The sequence below is a fragment of the Tursiops truncatus genome, chromosome 4 (genome assembly GCF_011762595.2).
Source record: "Tursiops truncatus isolate mTurTru1 chromosome 4, mTurTru1.mat.Y, whole genome shotgun sequence".
NCBI classification, from domain to species: Eukaryota; Metazoa; Chordata; class Mammalia; order Artiodactyla; family Delphinidae; genus Tursiops; species Tursiops truncatus.
In genome coordinates this window covers 30,586,673-30,605,091 of record NC_047037.1, presented here as the reverse complement: position 1 = coordinate 30,605,091, position 18,419 = coordinate 30,586,673, and the positions used below count along the sequence as shown (strand labels likewise).

Sequence of the window (18,419 nt, the reverse complement as noted above, 5' to 3'; positions counted from 1 at the left end):
TTCTAAGTTTTGTAGTTTTAGCTCTTATGTTTAGTCTTTTGATCCATTTTGAGTTAATTTTTGTATATGATGTAACATAGGTCCAACTTCATGTTTTTGCATGTGGATATCCAGTTTTCCTAGCACTGTTTTTTTTCTTTTCCATTATAGTTTATTACAGGATATTGAATATAGTTCCCTGTGCTATACAGTAGGTCCTTGTTGTCCTATTTTATATATAGTAGCGTGTATCTGTCAATCCCAAACTCCTAATTTATTATAACCATAAGTTTGTTTTCTATGTCTGGGAGTCTGTTTTTGTTTTGTAAATAAGTTCATTTGTATCGTATTTTAGATTCCATATATAAGTGATATCATATGATATTTGTCTTTTTCTTTCTGACTTGGTTCAGTTAATATGATAATCTCTAGGTCCATGCATGTTGCTGCATGGCATTATTTCATTCTTTTTTATGGCTGAGTAGTATTCCATTGTATATATATACCCATCTTTATCCATTCATCTGTTGATGGACATTTAGGTTGGTTCCATGTCTTGGCTATTGTAAATAGTGCTATAAATATGAATACTGAGGTGCACCTATCTTTTTTGAATTAGAGTTTTCTCTGGATATATGCCCAGGAGTGGGATCCGGCACCATTTGTTGAAAAGACTGTTCTTTCTTCATTGAATGGTCTAAGTATCATTGTTGAAAACCATTTGACCAGGTATGGAAGGGTTTATTTCTGGGCTCTCTATTCTGTTCCATTGGTCTATATGTCTGTCTTTATGCCAGTACCACACTGTTTTGATTTCTGTAGCTTTTTAGTAGGTTTTGAAGTCAGGAAGACCTCCAACCTTGTTCTGTTTCAGAATTGTTTTGGCTGTACACAGAGTCCCCTGAGATTCCACATCAACTTTAGGATGGATTTTTCTATTTCTGCAAAAATGTCATTGAGATTTTGTTAGGGATGATGTTGAATCTGTACATTGCTTTTGGTAGTTTTTACATCTTAACAGTATTGAGTCTTTGAATCCATAAATGGAAGATATCTTTTCCATTATGTCTTATTTAATTTCTTTCAGAAATGTTTTATAATTTTCACTGTACAAGTTTTTTTTGCCTTTTTGGCTAAGTTATACCTAAGTACTTTATCCTTTTAGAAACTATTGTAAATGAAATTGTTTTTGTAACTTCCTTTTCAGATTGGTCATTGTTAGCATACAGAAATGCAACTGATTTTGGTGTGTTAATTTTGTATCCTGCAACTTAATTTGTTTATTCTAACTTTGTGCGTGTGTGGAATCTTTGGGGTTATCTACATATAAAATCCATGTCATCTGCAAACAGATAATTTTACTTCTTCCTTTCTGATTCCGGTGCCTTTTTCTTTTTCTTGACTAATTGCTCTGGCTAGGATTTCCAATACTGTGTTGAATGGAAGTGGAGAAAGCGGGCATCCTTGCCTTGTCCCTGATCTTAGAGGAAAAGCTTCCAGTCTTTAACCATTGAGTATAATGTTAGCTGTGGGTTTTTCATATGTGGCCTTAACCATGTTGAAGTAGTTTCTTTCTAGTTTTCTGAGTACGTTTACCATGAAAGAGTATTGAATTTTGTCATGCTTTTTCTGCATTGCGATGATATGTAATTTTTTCCTTTTGTTCTTTTAATGTGGTGTATTGATATTGGTGTGCTCAACCATCCTGGCATTTCAGGAAAGAATTCCTCTTGGTCTTGGTGTATAATTCCTTATAAAATGTTGAATTAGATCTGCTAGTATTTTGTTGAGCATTTTTGCATCAATATTTATATGGGATATTGATGTGTACTTTTCTTGTAGTGGCTTTGTCTGGCTTTGGTATTAAGGTAATGCTGGGTCTCAGAATGAATTAGGAGGTATTTCCTTCTATTTAATTTTTTGGGAAGAGCTTGAGAAGGATTGGTGTTTAATCTTTCTTAAAATGTTTGGTAGAATTCACTGGTGAAGCCATTTGGTCTTGGGCTTTTCTTTGGGAGGTTTTTGATTACTGATTCAGCCTCCTTACTAGTTACAGGTCTATTCAGATTTTCTATTTTTTCATGACTCAGTCTTGGTGGTAGGTTGTGTGTTTCTAGGAATTTGTCCATATCATCCAGGTTATCCAATTTGTTATATAGAATTGTTCATAGTATTCCTATAATCTTTTTATTTCTGTGGAATTGGTAGTGATGTCCCCACTTTCATTTCTGATCTTAGTAATTTGAGTCTATTTTTTCTTAATCCATCTAGCTAAATATTTGTCAATTTTATTGATCTTTTTGAGGAGCCAAGTTCTGGTTTTACTGATTTTTTTGTCTCCCTCTTATTTTTCTATTTTTCATTATCTCGGCTCTAATCTTTATTTTCTTTCTTTTGCTAACTTTGGGTTTAGTTCTTTTTCTTTTCTTTTCTTTTTTGTTTAGTTCCTTAAGGTATAAAGTTAGGTTGAGAACTTTCTTTTTTTTTTTTTTATGCTTATTGATTTTTTTGGCTGCATTGGGTCTTCATTGCTACGCACAGGCTTTCTCTAGTTGTGGTGAGTGCGGGCTACTCTTTGTTGTGGTGCGTGGGCTTCTCATTTTGGTGGCTTCTCTTGTTGTAGAACATGGACTTTCAGTGCACAGGGTTCAGAGGTTGTGGCACATAGGCTCAGTAGTTGTGGCTCACAGGCTCTAGAGCGCAGGCTCAGTAGTTGTGGTGCACAGGCTTCGTTGCTCGGGGGCATGTGGGATCTTCCCGGACCAGGGCTCCAACCTGTGTCCCCTGCATTGGCAGGCAGATTCTTAACCACTGAGCCATGACGTAAGCCCTGAGAACTTACTTTCTTAGTGTGTTTAACAGCTTTAAATTCCCCTCTTAGCACTGTTTTTGCTGCATCTAGTAAGTTTTTGTACGTTTTCATTTCTCAATATTTTCTAATTTCCCTTGATTTCATCTTTGGTCCATTGGCTGTTTTAAGAGTGTGATGTTTGAGACTTCCCTGGTGGTGCAGTGGTTAAGAATCCACCTGCCAGTGCAGGTGACACGGGTTCGAGCCCTGGTCCTGGAAGATCCCACATGCCGCGGAGCAACTAAGCCCGTGCGCCACAACTACTGAGCTTGGGCTCTAGAGCCTGCAAGCTACAACTACTGAGCCTGTGCGCCACAGCAACTGAAGCCCACGTGCCTAGAGCCTGTGCTCTGCAATAAGAGAAGTCACTGCAATGAGGAGCCTGCGCACCACAGCGAAGAGTAGCCCCCACTCACCGCAGGTAGAGAAAGTCCATGCGCAGCAAGGAAGACCCAACACAGCCAAAAATAAATAAATTTATGAAAAAAAAAGTGTGATGTTTAATTTCCACATATTTGTAAGTTTCCAGTTTTTTTGTTTCTAGTTTCATTCCATTGCGATCAAACAAGATAGTTTGTATGATTTCAATCTTTTTAAATTTATTAAGGCTTGTTTCACATATGCCTAACATGTAGTCTATCTGATATAATACTGTTGTCTACTCTACCATCTAGATTACAGTTTGGTCACTTGTCCCAAAAATGTCCTTAATGGCATTTTCTTTCTCCAGTACAGGATCCATTTCAGGATCACATATTGCATTTAGTTGTCATGTTGCATTAATTTCCTTTACTCTGTGACAATTCCTCAGATGCTTTGTCATGACATTTTGAAGGCTACAGAATGAATTATTTCATAGATTGTTGCTCAATTTGGGTTTATCTGGTATTTCCTCACGATCAGAATCAGATTAGGTAGCCCAGCCTCTCTACTACATTAGTGATGTTGTATCCTGCTCAAATGATCACATCTGGAGACAAGTGATGGCCATCTGCCCTTCACTGGTGACATTAATTTGATCATTGTTGGAAGTGTTGTCTGGTTTCTCCACTATGTAGTTACCATTTTTTCTTTGTAACTGATACTCACTGGGGAGTTGCTTTGAGACCATACAAGTATGCTGTTCCACATTATACTTTTTGCCTTGATTTAGTATCTATTGATGATTCTTGTCCAAACCAATCTTTACAAGATGGTTATTTTCCAGCTCCACCACTTGCTTCATATCAGTTGGTGATCTACTCTAAGGAAGAGCCCTGCTTTTCTTGGGCATTTGTTTATTTCATTGACTTAACATGGGTTCATGGATTCCCTATTTTACTCAATGGTTTATATTCCATTACAGTACTATCATTATTTTGATGCTCAAATTGTCCTTCTTTTAGCCAATGGGTGTCCCTGTAAGCTGGCTTCTGTGCTCTTTTGATAGGAGAACGAATGTCAAATGTATACTTTATGGGTAGTGTGTTTTAGTTCTTGAACTTTTTCCTACCCTGAAGTCAGGAAGATACTTTCTATTTTCTAAATGTTTTATTATTTTGCCTTTTATGTTTGCATCTAAAGTTGGGGTTGATTTTTACACATAGTATGCAATAGAGGCTAGTTTAATGCTTTAAAAATTTTTTTTCCAGTATAGACACCTAGTTGACCTAGAGCCTTTTATTGAAAAGAACAATCTTTCCTGCTCTGTGATGTCATTTATATTGTGAATCAAGCGTCCATATATCGAGTGTTTCACTGAGCTTTCTTGGTCTGTTTGCTTATCTCTGTGCCAGTCAGTACCATACTATCAATTACAATGGCTTTACGACAAATGCTGATACCTGGTACAGCAAGTTGTCCTTCCGTAGTTTCTTTAAGTGGTATGGATATGGGATATTCTTGACCCTTTGCATTTCCACAATTTTTTTTTTTTACAACTTTGAGATATAATTGATGTATGGTGAACTGCACACACTTTAAGTTGTGCAATTAGAGCTTTGATGCATGTATACAACCATGAAGCCATGACCACAATTAAGATAATGAACATAACCATCACTTCCCAAAGTTTCCTCATGTGTTGTTGTAACTCATTCTTTCCTACCTCCCAGCCCTGTCTTTAGGTAACTGTTCATCTGCTTTTTTTTTTTAAATTAAAAAAAATTTTTTTAATTTTATTTTTGGCTGTGTTGGGTCTTTGTTGCTGCATGCGGGCTTTCTCTTGCTGTGGCGAGCGGGGGCTTCTGTAGTTGGCGGCTAGTGGGGGCTACTCTTTGTTGCGGTGCACGGGCTTCTCATTGCAGTGGCTTCTCTTGCTGCGGAGCACGGGCTCTAGGTGCACGGGCTTCGGTAGTTGCAGCATATGGGCTCAGTAGTTGTGGTGCATGGGCTTAGTTGCTCTGTGGCATGTGGGATCTTCCTGGACCAGGGATCGAACCCATGTCCCCTGCATTGGCAGGCGGATTCTTAACCACTGTGCCACCAGGGAAGCCCTCATCTACTTTTTATCACACAGGATTAATTTGCATTTTCTAGAATGTTATATAAACAGAACCATACAAAAATGACATTTTGTATGTACAAAATATATACAAAAAGTATGTACTCTTTTTTTTTTTTTTTTACGGGGCTGGTTGCTTTCATTTAGGATAATTATTTTGAGATTCACTTGTTGATGGAATTGGGCTGTTTCTAGTTTTTTTGTTTTTGGCTGTGTTAGGTCTTTGTTGCTGCACGCACGCGTTCTCTAGTTGCAGTGAGCGGGGGCTACTCTTTGTTGTAGCACGTGGTCTTCTCATTGTGGTGGCTTCTCTTGCTGCAGAGCACAGGCTCCAGGCACGTGGGCTTCAGTAGTTGCAGCACTCAGGCTCAGTAGTTGTGGCATGCAGGCTCTAGATCATAGGCTCAGTAGTTGTGGTGCACGGGCTTAGTTGCTCAGGCATGTGGAATCTCCACGGACCAGTGGTTGAACCCGTGTCCCCTGCACTGGCAGGCAGATTCTTAACCACTGTGCCACCAGGGAAGTGTCTGTTTCTAGTTTTTGATTGTTACAAGTAATGCTCTTATGAACATTTGTTTGAGTCTTTGTGTGGAGTGGGGAAGATAGACCTCTCTAGCTAGGCCATTCTAGCAAGATTCCAAACCAAGGAGCCATAAAATAAAGACTGATACAACACAGATAATAGCCTAAGGACTAATGTCCTTAGTATTTAAAAACAACTATCTAGTAGGAGAATGGACAAAGAACATGAACAATGAGCTGACAGAGATGATTGTAGTAAGATACTTATTGCAGCATTGCTTGTTATAAGTAAAACACTGGCAACGGTCTAAAGGACCATCAGTAGGTGGCAGTTAAGTAAGTTGCGATACATATCCTACTATACTGATACGGAATAATCTTCAAGAAGTTTGAGAACAGTGTGTGTAGGACAATGTGCTAGAGAGAAAATAAGAGGGAAAAGTATATAAATGCTCATATGCATGGATGTCAGAGAAACTGACAGTGGTCGCCTTTGGGGATGGAAATTAGAGGGCTGGAAATAAGGGCTTGCATGTAGACTTACTTTCTACTGTATCTCCTATTCTGATTAAATTTTTTACAATATGTCTTTATTATCTTTAAGTTAGAAACTAAAAATTAAAGCCTGTCACTCTCTCAGAACACCAAACATTGATTTTCATTGTCTCCAGATGGCTTCACTTAAAGTGACTGATTAATTTTAGGCAAGCTGCACACTATCACAGTGCCTCAGTTTCCTGATCTGTAAATGGGGTGATAATAGTACCTAGGCTTTAATGACACAATCCCATGAAATGCTTAGAAAAATTCTTGGTGTGCAGCAAGCTCTGAATAAGGGTCACCTGTTAGGGTGTTCTACAGATGAATGACTGGTAGCCACACTGCAGGCCATTTTGCTGAGAGAGAACCAGGCAACGAAGATTTTTTGATAGAGAGTGAGGCAGGGAAAACGTGGGTCTTTCGTTTGGGTACGCATCTGTGAGCTGTGTCCTAACCTGGTTTTGCGAGTTCTGGTGCTCTGAGATTGAACTTTCTGAAATTCTCTGGTTTCAGGACACCTCCTACTTGTTCATCACTGGCCCTGATGTTGTGAAGTCTGTCACCAATGAGGACGTTACCCAGGAGGAGCTCGGGGGCGCCAGGACCCACACCACCATGTCAGGTTAGAGGCCTCGAAGCTTACCTTACTGTTGTCAGACACTGAGAAGAGGAATTGCTAGAAGTGACAGTCTGTACAGATATCACTTCATCGACAGAATTTCTTTGAATAGACTGTAGTGTCATGTATTGTCTACAGATATAGTAATAAAGGTGGATTTATATCTCAAACTCGTTAAATTACAGGCTACTACTAATGCTTTCATAGTCTTTGAAATTTTTGAGCAAATTAGAATGATGGTTACAAGAATTATGATTCATAAAAGTATGTGTGCTGTGGAAAAAGTAGCACAGGGTAAAGGGGGTTGGGATTGTTGCAGTTTTAATGAGGGTGGTAAGGACAGGCCTCACTGGGCAATAATTGAGCAGATTTGAAGGAGTGGACTGAATGCATACCTAGGGGAGAAGCATCGCAGGCAGAGGCTTCTGAGGAAGGAGAGGGGCTGGTGTGCTCGGTGAGTGGCGAGGAGGGTGGTTGGATTAGGGACATGACATTATTTGCCTTTAAAAGCTCAGTTGGGCTGCCTGGTAGAGAAGAGACTCTGGGGGCAGCGGTAGAAGCAGGGAGTCCGGTGGGGTGAACCTGAGAGGGAGTTTCCTGCCCCACTTTCTCTATCATGTCTATGGCCCTGTTTGGCTCTTCTGTGATTTCAGAGTGTTCTTGAGGAATGATGGCTTGATTCCTTACCACGTGGTTCCCCTTCTTTCCTCCTTTGTTCTGCCATTGCTGAGTACCATGACATGTGCCAGCCGTTTTCCTTTTATTTTTTATTGTCCAGCTTTCTTGAGTGTTAATGGACATATAACCAGGCATTATTCCGGTTGCTGGGCTGCAGTGATAAGACAGGCCTAGCCTCTACCCCGTTGGAGCTGATACTCTCGGGGAGATGTCAGGCAGTAAACAGGGAAATAGGTGCTGCAGGGAAAAGTGTGACGAGAATTCCCATGGTCCAGGGATGGAGAGTGAGGGGTGTGGGGAAAGTTGTGCTCTGGAGAGGGGCAGGGAAAGCCTCGGCAAATAGGCGACACTAGGTCAAAGACCTGGATAATGAAAGGAGTGACCCTTGCAGAGAGAACAGGCTGCATGGACTGAGGGTCAGCCTGAAGGTGTGTGGTGTGGTACCATCCTCAGTGGAGGGGGCGGCGACAGGGCTGTTGGCACAGTCTGCTGCAGACCTGCCCTAGAGGGGGCAGGTGGGCATGAAGCTGCATCTCTGGGCTGACAGGCGCCCTGGCCCATTATATACTCCCTGTTTTCTCAGGCGTGGCCCACAGAGCTTTTGAAAATGACGTGGACGCCTTGTGTAATCTCCGGGAGTTCTTCAACTACTTGCCTCTCAGCAATCAGGACCCGGCCCCTGTCCGTGAGTGCCATGATCCCAGGTGAGTTGCAGGCCGGAGCTCCTCTCGTTTTGCAGGTTGGCTTGTCCTTCTCTGGCCCGTGTGCCCTGGCGGGACCTCCAGGGTCTGCCCTGGTAGGCAGCTTGGAGTAGATTGTGCAGTGGAGTCAGGTGTAGGCATGGTGGTGGCGTGTGTGGGTATAGGAGCCACAAAGGATTTTATTTACTTATTTAAAAAGAAATTAAAAAAAAATTTTCTGGCCACGCTGTGTGGCATGCAGGATCTTAGTTCCCCCACCAGGGCTCAAATCTGTGCCCCCTGCAGTGGAAGCTTAGACAGAGTCTTAACCACTGGACTGCCAGGGAAATCCCAAGATATTTTATTTTTATTCACGTTTTTCCTCTCTCTAATATCTGACAAGTAGCTTGGGAGTAAAAAGTGGCCAAAAACAATATTATTTCTGAGTCTTTGTCTAGAATTGAGATATATATGTATGTATATTTTGTCTTAAGATGAAATAAATCAATATGAAATGATTCAGACAGCATGCCCTTTAGGAAATGTGCTTATGCATACCTGCTTGTGGCCAGAAGCTGGGACATTCCTGGGGAAGGGTGTGTTGCTGACCACCTAGTGAAGACCTTCTTTCCTTCTTGCTCTTCCGGCCACTGCCTGATGTGGGGAGCACCGCAGAATAAGCCAGGAGCCCAGCTGGGGAACTATAGCTCCAGACCACTGGCTGCTGTCTTCTCCATTTTGTTTCCTCTCTGATTTTGAAGCACTCACTTGGCCTGCAATACTTCTGCAGAAGGACTTGAAATTGTGTCCCTCAGGAAGAAGCCGTCCCTCGGGAAGAAGCCGTTTGCAGACACTGCCCTGGGCTTCTACCTATGGGGCCATGTCTGGGCCAGGGATGCTCTGAAGAGTCATGTCCCCAGGGCCACTCCTTGTCTGCCTCTGCCTCACTCCTCAGGGGATACAATCAGCGGCCCACTGTGTGTAGTCATGAGAGGGAGGGTGGTCACAAGGCCCAGAAGTGATGGGCACAGCCTCCTTTTCCGAGCTGCTGTACTGTTTGGGGTTCTTGAAAGGTTTAGGACATCATTTGAAGGTGTTACGGTCCGAGGGCCCAGACATGTCTGAACAGCCTGCTTTGGCCCAGCCATACCTCCTCCTCATTCAGTCCCAGGGAAGCTGTATGCATATGTGTAAATAGCACATGAAAAGTAAGGGAGGACTTTGTTACTGGGTGGGGCTGTACCCAAGACGCTGGTGCTGAGCTTTCTGGGAAGCTGGGCTTGATGGTACAGTGGCTTGTTCACTATAATGTCCTTTGGTACTCCATACAATACCTAGAATGTAGGAGGTGTTCAGAGAGGATAAATGAAGGAATTTCCACATTCAGGGGAATAAGCTCATTTTTTTTTCCTATAAATGAAAACAGAAAGATCTTCTGGGTTAATATCAAGCTCAGGTTCAGTTTAATATGGTGGTAACAAAGGAATGTATCTTTGGGGACTGCTTTGCTAGGCCAGCAGGGACAGAATCAGTCCAGCCCCCATGCTGTGTCTCCCCCATTTCCTCTCCCATTCCCCACCCACAGAAGGCAACGGGCTCTTCCATGTTGATTATATCTGCTTCTTTTTCTATCCAAAGTGACCGTCTGGTTCCTGAGCTTGATACAATTGTCCCTTTGGAATCAACCAAAGCCTACGACATGGTGGACATCATACACTCTGTAAGTGCCACATCTGTCTGTCTTGTCTGTGCTGGCTCAGCCACGTGCATGTCATTGTGCTTTGGCTCAGTGAGGAAGTGCTTTACCCACAGGCCTTACCATTGGGCAACAGAGGCAGGGCACGGGGTGGCACAGAATAAGGGCACTGAGTAGTGTGCTATGGGAAGAGCTAGTGGCTGTGGCCACCCTACTGGCTTGGACAGGCTTGGGGGCATGGCAGTTGGGTCCGCAGAGCTCAGGGCTCTTGAGCTGGCACTCTGAGGCCTGTAGAGAAAGGGCCGTGTCTCCAGAGCCTGGAGTTGAGGCAGGATGCCTCTTCATGTACCTCTGTTTGGAGCCTCATGCTCAGAGGGCATTTTTTTTTTCTCTAGAGAAAGGAGAGTGAGTACATAAGGTGTCCTGTGACAGGGTTGAGGGGTGTGTGTGTAGGTCGGAGGAGGACGCGAGTCATTTGTACCTTTTTCTTGGTGTAGCAGGTTCCTGGGTCATTAAGTGAAGAGGACAGTGTTGGGGTGAACTGGGGGCATCTGTCGATGGCCATTGTCTCCCTCACACTTTCCTACGCGCACTGTGCTCTTAGCTCTTCTCGATTAACTGAACCCAGACGGCTCTGTGGGCGCAGCCTCTCCGGGGCCCTGGCTCTCCCAGTGACCTGTTCCTCCTCCCTGTACTGTGGGGAGTCAGCGTGAGTCAGCAGCCATGGCCGGGCTCTGCCTCTCCTCATTGCTGGATTCTTAGCCTACTGAGCACCATTTGAGCCCGCTTCTACCAGCATGCCCTCCTCTGACCTTAGCCTTCAGTACTCTCTACACCCTCACAGTTGTCCTGTCCATCTCTCACCACCTCTGCTCCTGGACTCCCCAGCCTTCAATCATCCCGTTCTGTGGAGCCCTCTGCCCCTCCTGGCCTCTGCCTTCCTGGCCCAGCTTGGACTCTGCCATTACGCCAGATGTTAACAGCCAGGCACTGTTCTCAGTGTTGGTGCTGTATGACACTGTGATGGACAAAAACCCTGCCTCAGCGACCTCACATTTGGGTGAGAGATTCAGAGAACAAAAGCATACGTGGCGTGGGTAGTTTTAGGTCCAAAAGTAGTGTGAAGAAGGTAAAATGGGGTCTGTGTCATCCATGCTCCAATTCTCCTTTTGCCCTGTGGAGTCCCATCCCTGGTTCAAGGCTGCAGCCAGCCAGCCAGCCAGCCATCCAGCCATCCATCCATCCATCCATCCATCCATCCATCCACACACCCATCCATCCATTCATCCACTCATCCATCCAGTCACTTATTCATCCACCCACCCATGTTGCCAGTGGGGCCTGAGCCTGCCAAGGGAAAGCCCCGGAGCCTTGCTCCAGCCTGAGCTGGGTCCTCGGTTCACCTCTCTGGTCTCCGGCTTGAATATGTGCCGTGAACCTCCCCTCAGCTCCTGTTTTTATCTTCTTCACTTTCCCTGATCGAAACCCTAACTTCCTTCTCTATTCCCCACTCTGATCAGATGACATCAGCATTTCCTTCGTGGAGAAAATTGAGAGCATCAGGTTCATCACTTTCCATAGGTGCCTGTTTCTCCCTCCCCACCGTCCCTCCATGTCTCCCCAGGCTGAAAGAATGAGGTGCCTCACCTGGGCCCCTCACTCCATTGCTTCCTGTCTGGCATCTTGCTTTCTTGACTGGTTTAGCTTCTTCTCCCTCTCTTAACTCCTTCCTCTGGGCAATAAATGTGTTTGAACATGTATGAACTTCTTGTCTGCTAAACCAAACCCTTCTTAACCTGAATTTCTGTTTAACTGACATCCACAGTCTTTTCTACCTTTTTCCTTAAACTCCTCTTGTCTCTTCTTCCTTTATTCCTCTCTGGAATCTGGCTTCTGCTTTCATTCTGTTGAATGACAGCTCTCCTAATGACCTCTCCAAATTGCTAAACTAGGGAACTAAGGGCATTAAAGAGGTATAGTTACAGAAGTAACCATTATTAAAATAAATATAAATCCTCCTAAATAACAGAAACATTTATATAGAATAGATCAAATCAATGCATCACATAGAGAAACAGACAAGCCTCCCCAGTGCTCTCTTCCAGGCACTGTTTTCCCACCAAGTCCCTGAGGGAAACCACCATCTTGACCTTTAACAGCATAAATTAGTTGTTCTTGGTTTTGTGTACTATATAAATGGAATCATATAGTGTGCGGTCTTTTCTGTCTAGCTGCTTTCATTCAATGAGATGACTGAAATTCGTCCATATTGTTGCAATGTGTGTTATTCTCGTGGTTCTCCTTAGGCTTTTTTTTTTTTGAACTTTTGAATTTTATTTTTTATACAGCAGGTTCTTATTAGTGATCCACTTTATACATACTGGTGTATACATGTCAATCCCAATCTCCCAGTTCATCCCACCAGCAACACTTCCCTCCACCACTTTCCCCCCTTGGTGTCCATATGTTTGTTCTCTACATCTGTGTCTCTGTTTCTGCCCTGCAAACCGGTTCATCTGTACCATTTTTCTAGGTTCCACATATATGCGTTAATATATGATATTTGTTTTTCTCTTTCTGACTTACTTCACTCTGTATGACAGTCTCCAGATCCATCCACGTCTCTATAAATGACCCAATTTCGTTCCTTTTTATGGCTGAGTAATATTCCATTGTATATATGTACCTCAACTTCTTTATCCATTCGCCTGTCGATGGGCATTTAGGTTGCTTCCATGACCTGACTATTGTAAATAGGGCTTCAGTGAACACTGGGGTGCATGTGTCTTTTTGAATTATGGTTTTCTCTGGGTATATGCCCAGTAGTGGGATTGCTGGATCATATGGTAATTCTGTTTTTAGTTTTTTAAGGAATCTCCATACTGTTCTTCATAGTGGCTGTATCAATTTACATTCCCACCAATAGTGCAAGAGGGTTCCCTTTTCTCCACACCCTCTCTAGCATTTGTTGTTTGTAGATTTTCTGATGATGCCCATTGTGACCGGTGTGAGGTGATACCTCATTGTAGTTTTGATTTGCATTTCTCTAATAACTAGTGATGTTGAGCAGCTTTTCATGTGCTTCTTGGCCATCTGTATGTCTTCTTTGGAGAAATGTCTATTTAGATCTTCTGACCATTTTTGGATTGGGTTGTTTGTTTTTAAAATATTGACCTGCATGAGCTGTTTATGTATTTTGGAGATTTATCCTTTGTCTGTTGATTGGTTTGCAAATATTTTCTCCTATTCTGAGGGTTGTCTTTTCGACTTGTTTGTAGTTTCCTTTGCTTTGCAAAGCTTTTAAGTTTCACTAGGTCCCAATTGTTTATTTTTGTTTTTATTTCCGTTACTCTAGGAGGTGGATCAAAATAGATCTTGCTGTGATTTATGTCAAAGAGTGTTCCTCCTATGTTTTCCTCTAAGAGTTTTATAGTGTCCAGTCTTACATTTAGGTCTCTAATCCATTTTGAGTTTATTTTTGTGTATGGTGTTAGAGAGTGTTCTAATTTCATTCTTTTACATGTAGCTGTCCAGTTTTCACAGCACCACTTATTGAAGAGACTGTCTTTTCTCCATAGTATATCCTTGCCTCCTTTGTCATAGATTAGTTGACCATAGCCATGTGGGTTTGTCTCTGGGATTTCTATCCTGTTCCATTGATCTATATTTCTGTTTTTGTGCCAGTACCATACTGTCTTGATTACTGTAGCATTGTAGTATAGTCCGAAGTCCTCCAGCTCCGTTTTTTTTCCTCAAGACTGCTTTGGCTTTTGGGGTCTTTTGTGTCTCCATACAAATTTTAAGATTTTTTGTACTAGTTCTGTAAAAAAATGCCATTGGTAATTTGATAGGGATTGCATTGAATCTGTAGATTGCTTTGGGTAGTAGAGTCATTTTCACAATATTGATTCTTCCAATCCAGGAACATGGTATGTCTCTCCATCTGTTTTTATCATCTTTAATTTCTTTCAACAGTGTCTTATACAGGTCTTTTGTCTCCCTAGGTAGGTTTATTCCTAGGTATTTTATTCTTTTGTTGCAATGGTACATGGGAGTGTTTCCTTAATTTCTCTTTCAGATTTTTCATCATTCGTGTATAGGAGTGCAAGAGATTTCTGTGCATTAATTTTGTATCCTGCTACTTTACCAAATTCATTGATTAGCTCTAGTAGTTTTCTGGTAGCATCTTTAGGATTCTCTATGTATAGTATCATGTCATCTGCAAACAGTGACAGTTTTACTTCTTCTTTCCCAATTTGTATTCCTTTTATTTCTTTTACTTCTCTGATTGCCGTGGCTAGGACTTCGAAAACTATGTTGAATAGTAGTGGTGAGAGTGGACATCCTTGTCTTGTTCCTGATTTTAGAGGAAATGCTTTCAGTTTTTCACCATTGAGAATGATATTTGCTGTGGGTTTGTCGTATATGGCCTTTATTATGTTGAGGTAGGTGTCCTGTGTGCCCACATTCTGGAGAGTTTTTATCGTAAATAGGTGTTGAATTTTGTCAAAAGCTTTTTCTGCGTCTATTGAGATGGACTTACTGTTTTTCTTCAGTTTGTTAATATGGTGTATCACATTGATTTTGCGTATATTGAAGAATCCTTGCATCCCTGGGATAAATCCCGCTTGATCATGGTGTATGATCCATTTAATGAGTTGTTGGATTCTGTTTGCTAATATTTTGTTGAGGATTTTTGCATCTATAGTCATCAGTGATATTGGTCTGTAGTTTTCTTTTTTGTAGTATCTTTGTCTGGTTTTGGTATCAGGGTGATGGTGGCCTCATAGAATGAGTTTGGGAGTGTTCCTTCCTCTGCAATGTTTTCGATGAGCTTGAGAAGGATGGGTGTTAGCTCTTCTCTAAGTGTTTGATAGAATTCACCTGTGAAGCCATCTGGTCCTGGACTTTTGTTTGTTGGAAGATTTTTTTTTTTTTTTTTTAACATCTTTATTGGAGTATAATTGCTTTACAATGGTATGTTGGAAGATTTTTAATCCCAGTTTCAATATCATTACTTGTGATTGGTCTGTTCATATTTTCTATTTCTTCCTGGTTCAGTCTTGGAAGGTTATACCTTTCTAAGAATTTGTCCATTTTTTCCAGGTTGTCCACTTTATTGGCATAGAGTTTCTTGTAGTAATCCCTTAGGATGCTTTGTATATCTCTGGTATCTGTTGTAACTTCTTGGTTTTCATTTCTCATTTTCTTGATTTGAGTCCTCTCTCTCTTGATGAGTCTGGCTAATGGTTTATCAATTTTGTTTATCTTCTCAAAGAACCAGCTTTTAGTTTCATTGATCTTTGCTATTGTTTTCTTTGTTTCTATTTCATTTATTTTTGCTCTGATCTTTATGATTTCTTTCCTTCTACTAACTTTGGGTTTTGTTTTGTTCTTCTTTCTCTAGTTCCTTTAGGTGTAAGGTTAGATTGTTTATTTGAGATTTTTCTTGTTTCTTCAGGTAGACTTTATTGCTATAAACCTCCCTCTTAGAACTGCTTTTGCTACATCCCATAGGTTTTGGATTGTCGTATTTTCATTGTCATTTGTCTCTAGATATTTTCTGATTTCCTCTTTGACTTCTGCAGTGATCTCTTGGTTATTCAGTAACGTATTGTTTAGCACTCCATGTATTTGTGTTTTTACGTTTTTTTCCCTGTAATTCATTTCTAATCTCATAGCATTGTGGTCAGAAAAGATGCTTGATATGATTTCAATTTTCTTAAATTTACTGAGACTTGATTTGTGCCCCAAGATGTGATCTATCCTGGAGAATGTTCCATGTGCACTTGAGAAGAAAGTGTAATCTGCTCTTTTTGGTTGGAATGTCTTATAAATATCAATTAAATCTATCTGGTCTTCTGTGTCATTTAAAGGTTGTGTTTCCTAATTTTCTGTTTGGATGATCTGTCCGTTGGTTTAAGTGAGGTGTTAAAGTTCTACACTATTATTGTGTTACTGCCGATTTCCTCTTTTATAGCTGTTAGCAGTTGTTTTATGTATTGAGATGCTTGTATGTTGGGTGCATATATATTTATAATTGTTATATCTTCTTCTTGGATGGATCCCTTGATCATTATGTAGTGTCCTTCTTTGTCTCTTGTAACATTATTTTAAAGTCCATTTTATCTGATATGAGTATTGCTACTCTAGGTTTCTTTTGATTTCCATTTGCATGGAATATCTTTTTCCATGCCCTCACTTTCAGTTGGTATGTGTCCCTAGGTCTGAAGTGGGTCTCTTGTAGACAGCATATTTATGGGTCTTGTTTTTGTATCCATTCAGCAAGCCTGTGTCTTTTGGTTGGAGTATTTAATCCATTCACGTTTAAGGTAATTATCAATATGTATGTTCCTATTCCCATTTTCTTAATTGTTATGAGTTTATTTTTTCTTTTAAAATAAATTTATTTATTTTTGGCTGTGGTAGGTCTTCGTTGCTGTGTGCAGGCTTTCTCTAGTTGTGAGCGGGGGCTACTCTTTGTTGCGGTGCATGGGCTTCTCATTGTTGTGGCTTGTTGTGGAGCAGGGGCTCTAGGCACGTGGGCTTCAGTAGTTGTGGCACGTGGGCTCAGTAGTTGTGACTTGCGGGCTCTAGAGCGCAGACTCAGTAGTTGTGGGACATGGGCCTAGTTGCTCCATGGCATGTGGTATCTTCACTCCGCCATCAGGGAAGACCTATGAGTTTGTTTTCGTAGGTCCATTTCTTCTCTTGTGTTTCACACTGAAAGAAGTTCCTTCGGCATTTGTTGTAGATCAGGTTTGATGGTGCTGAATTCTCTTAGCTTTTGCTTGTCTGTAAAGCTTTTGATTTCTCCATCGAATCTGAATGAGATCCTTGCTGGGTAGAGTAATCTTGGTTGTAGGTTCTTCCCTTTCATCACTTTAAATATATCATGCCACTCCTTTCTGGCTTGTAGAGCTTCTGCTGAGAAATCAGCTGTTAATGTTATGGGAGTCCCTTGTATGTTATTTGTCGTTTTCCCCTTGTTGCTTTCAATAATTTTTCTTTGTCTTCAATTTTTGTCAATTTGATTACTGTGTGTCTCGGTGTGATTCTCCTTGGGTTTATCCTGCCTGGGACTCTCTGTGCTTCATTGACTTGGGTGGCTATTTCCTTTTCCATGTTAGGGAAGTTTTCGACTATAATCTCTTCAAATATTTTCTTGGGTACTTTCTCTCTGTCTTCTCCTTCTGGGACCCCTATAATGCGAATGTTGTTGTGTTTATTGTTTTCCCAGAGGTCTCTTAGGCTGTCTTCATATCGTTTCATTCTTTTTTCTTTATTCTGTTCCGTGGCAGTGAATTCCACTATTCTGCCTTCCAGGTGTCTTATCCATTCTTCTTCCTTAATTATTCTTGTATTGATTCCTTCTAGTGTATTTTTCATTTCAGTTATTGTGTTGTTCATCTCTGTTTGTTTGTTCTTTAATTCTTCTAGGTGTCTGTTCTTTAATTCTTCTAGGTCTTTGTTAAACATTTCTTGCATTTTCTCGATCTTTGCCGCCATTCTTTTTCCGAGGTCTTGGATCATCTTCACTATCATTATTCTGAATTCGTTTTCTGGAAGGTTGCCTATCTCCACTTCATTTAGTTGTTTTTCTGGGGTTTTATCTTGTTCCTTCATCTGGTACATAGCCCTCTGCCTTTTAATTTTGTGTGTCTTTCTGTGAATGTGGTTTTTGTTCCACAGGCTGCAGGATTGTAGTTCTTCTTGCTTCTGCTGTCTGCCCTCTGCTCTCCGTAATCTTTTGTATGAACAAACCACAGTTTATCTACTGTTGGTGGGCATTTGGGTAGTTTCTAGTTTGGAATTATTACAGATAGTTCTGATATCATTCTGTTATGTGATTTTGGTAAATAAACAAACAAACTTCCACGTTTCTGTTGAATCTGTAGTGAGGAGTGGAAGTACCGCCTCATAGCCAGGCATACATGGAGCCTTAGTGGACCCTGCCCAAGGATTCTTCAAAGGCTGTGTCAGTTTGCACTCCCACCAGCAGCATTTGAGAGTTCTGGTGCCTTAACACTGTCACCAACACTTGACCAATACCATACTGCCTTAATTATTCAGTTGATAGTACGCTTTCACATCTGGTAGAGATAGTTCCTCTTGATTATTCTTTTCTTGGAGTTTTCTTGCCTAGTCTTGTTTATTTTTCCATATGAAATTTAGAAATCAGTTTGTCTTGTTTTAGGGTGAAAGCGGGGGGGTGGTGGAAGTAGGGCATCCTTTTGTTGTTTTTATTGGGATCCCATTAAATTTATGCACTAACTAGGGAAAATTGACATCCTTATGAATCTGAAACAATCTAAAAACACAGTTTGCATTTTTATTTGTTAAAGTGTACTTTTTTCTCCTTGACTGTTTTA

At 41.3% G+C, this 18,419-nt stretch overlaps 1 protein-coding gene across 1 annotated transcript in view; it reads left to right on the top strand.

Moving 5' to 3' along the window:
- PCCB (propionyl-CoA carboxylase subunit beta) overlaps positions 1-18,419 on the top strand; it is a 90,683-nt gene that overhangs the window by 31,541 nt on the left and 40,723 nt on the right. Inside the window, exons 7-9 of the mRNA XM_019934219.3 lie at positions 6,888-6,996; positions 8,255-8,375; positions 9,990-10,071. Of these exons, the coding sequence (XP_019789778.1) occupies positions 6,888-6,996; positions 8,255-8,375; positions 9,990-10,071 (312 nt within the window). The remainder of the gene's footprint in view (positions 1-6,887; positions 6,997-8,254; positions 8,376-9,989; positions 10,072-18,419) is intronic.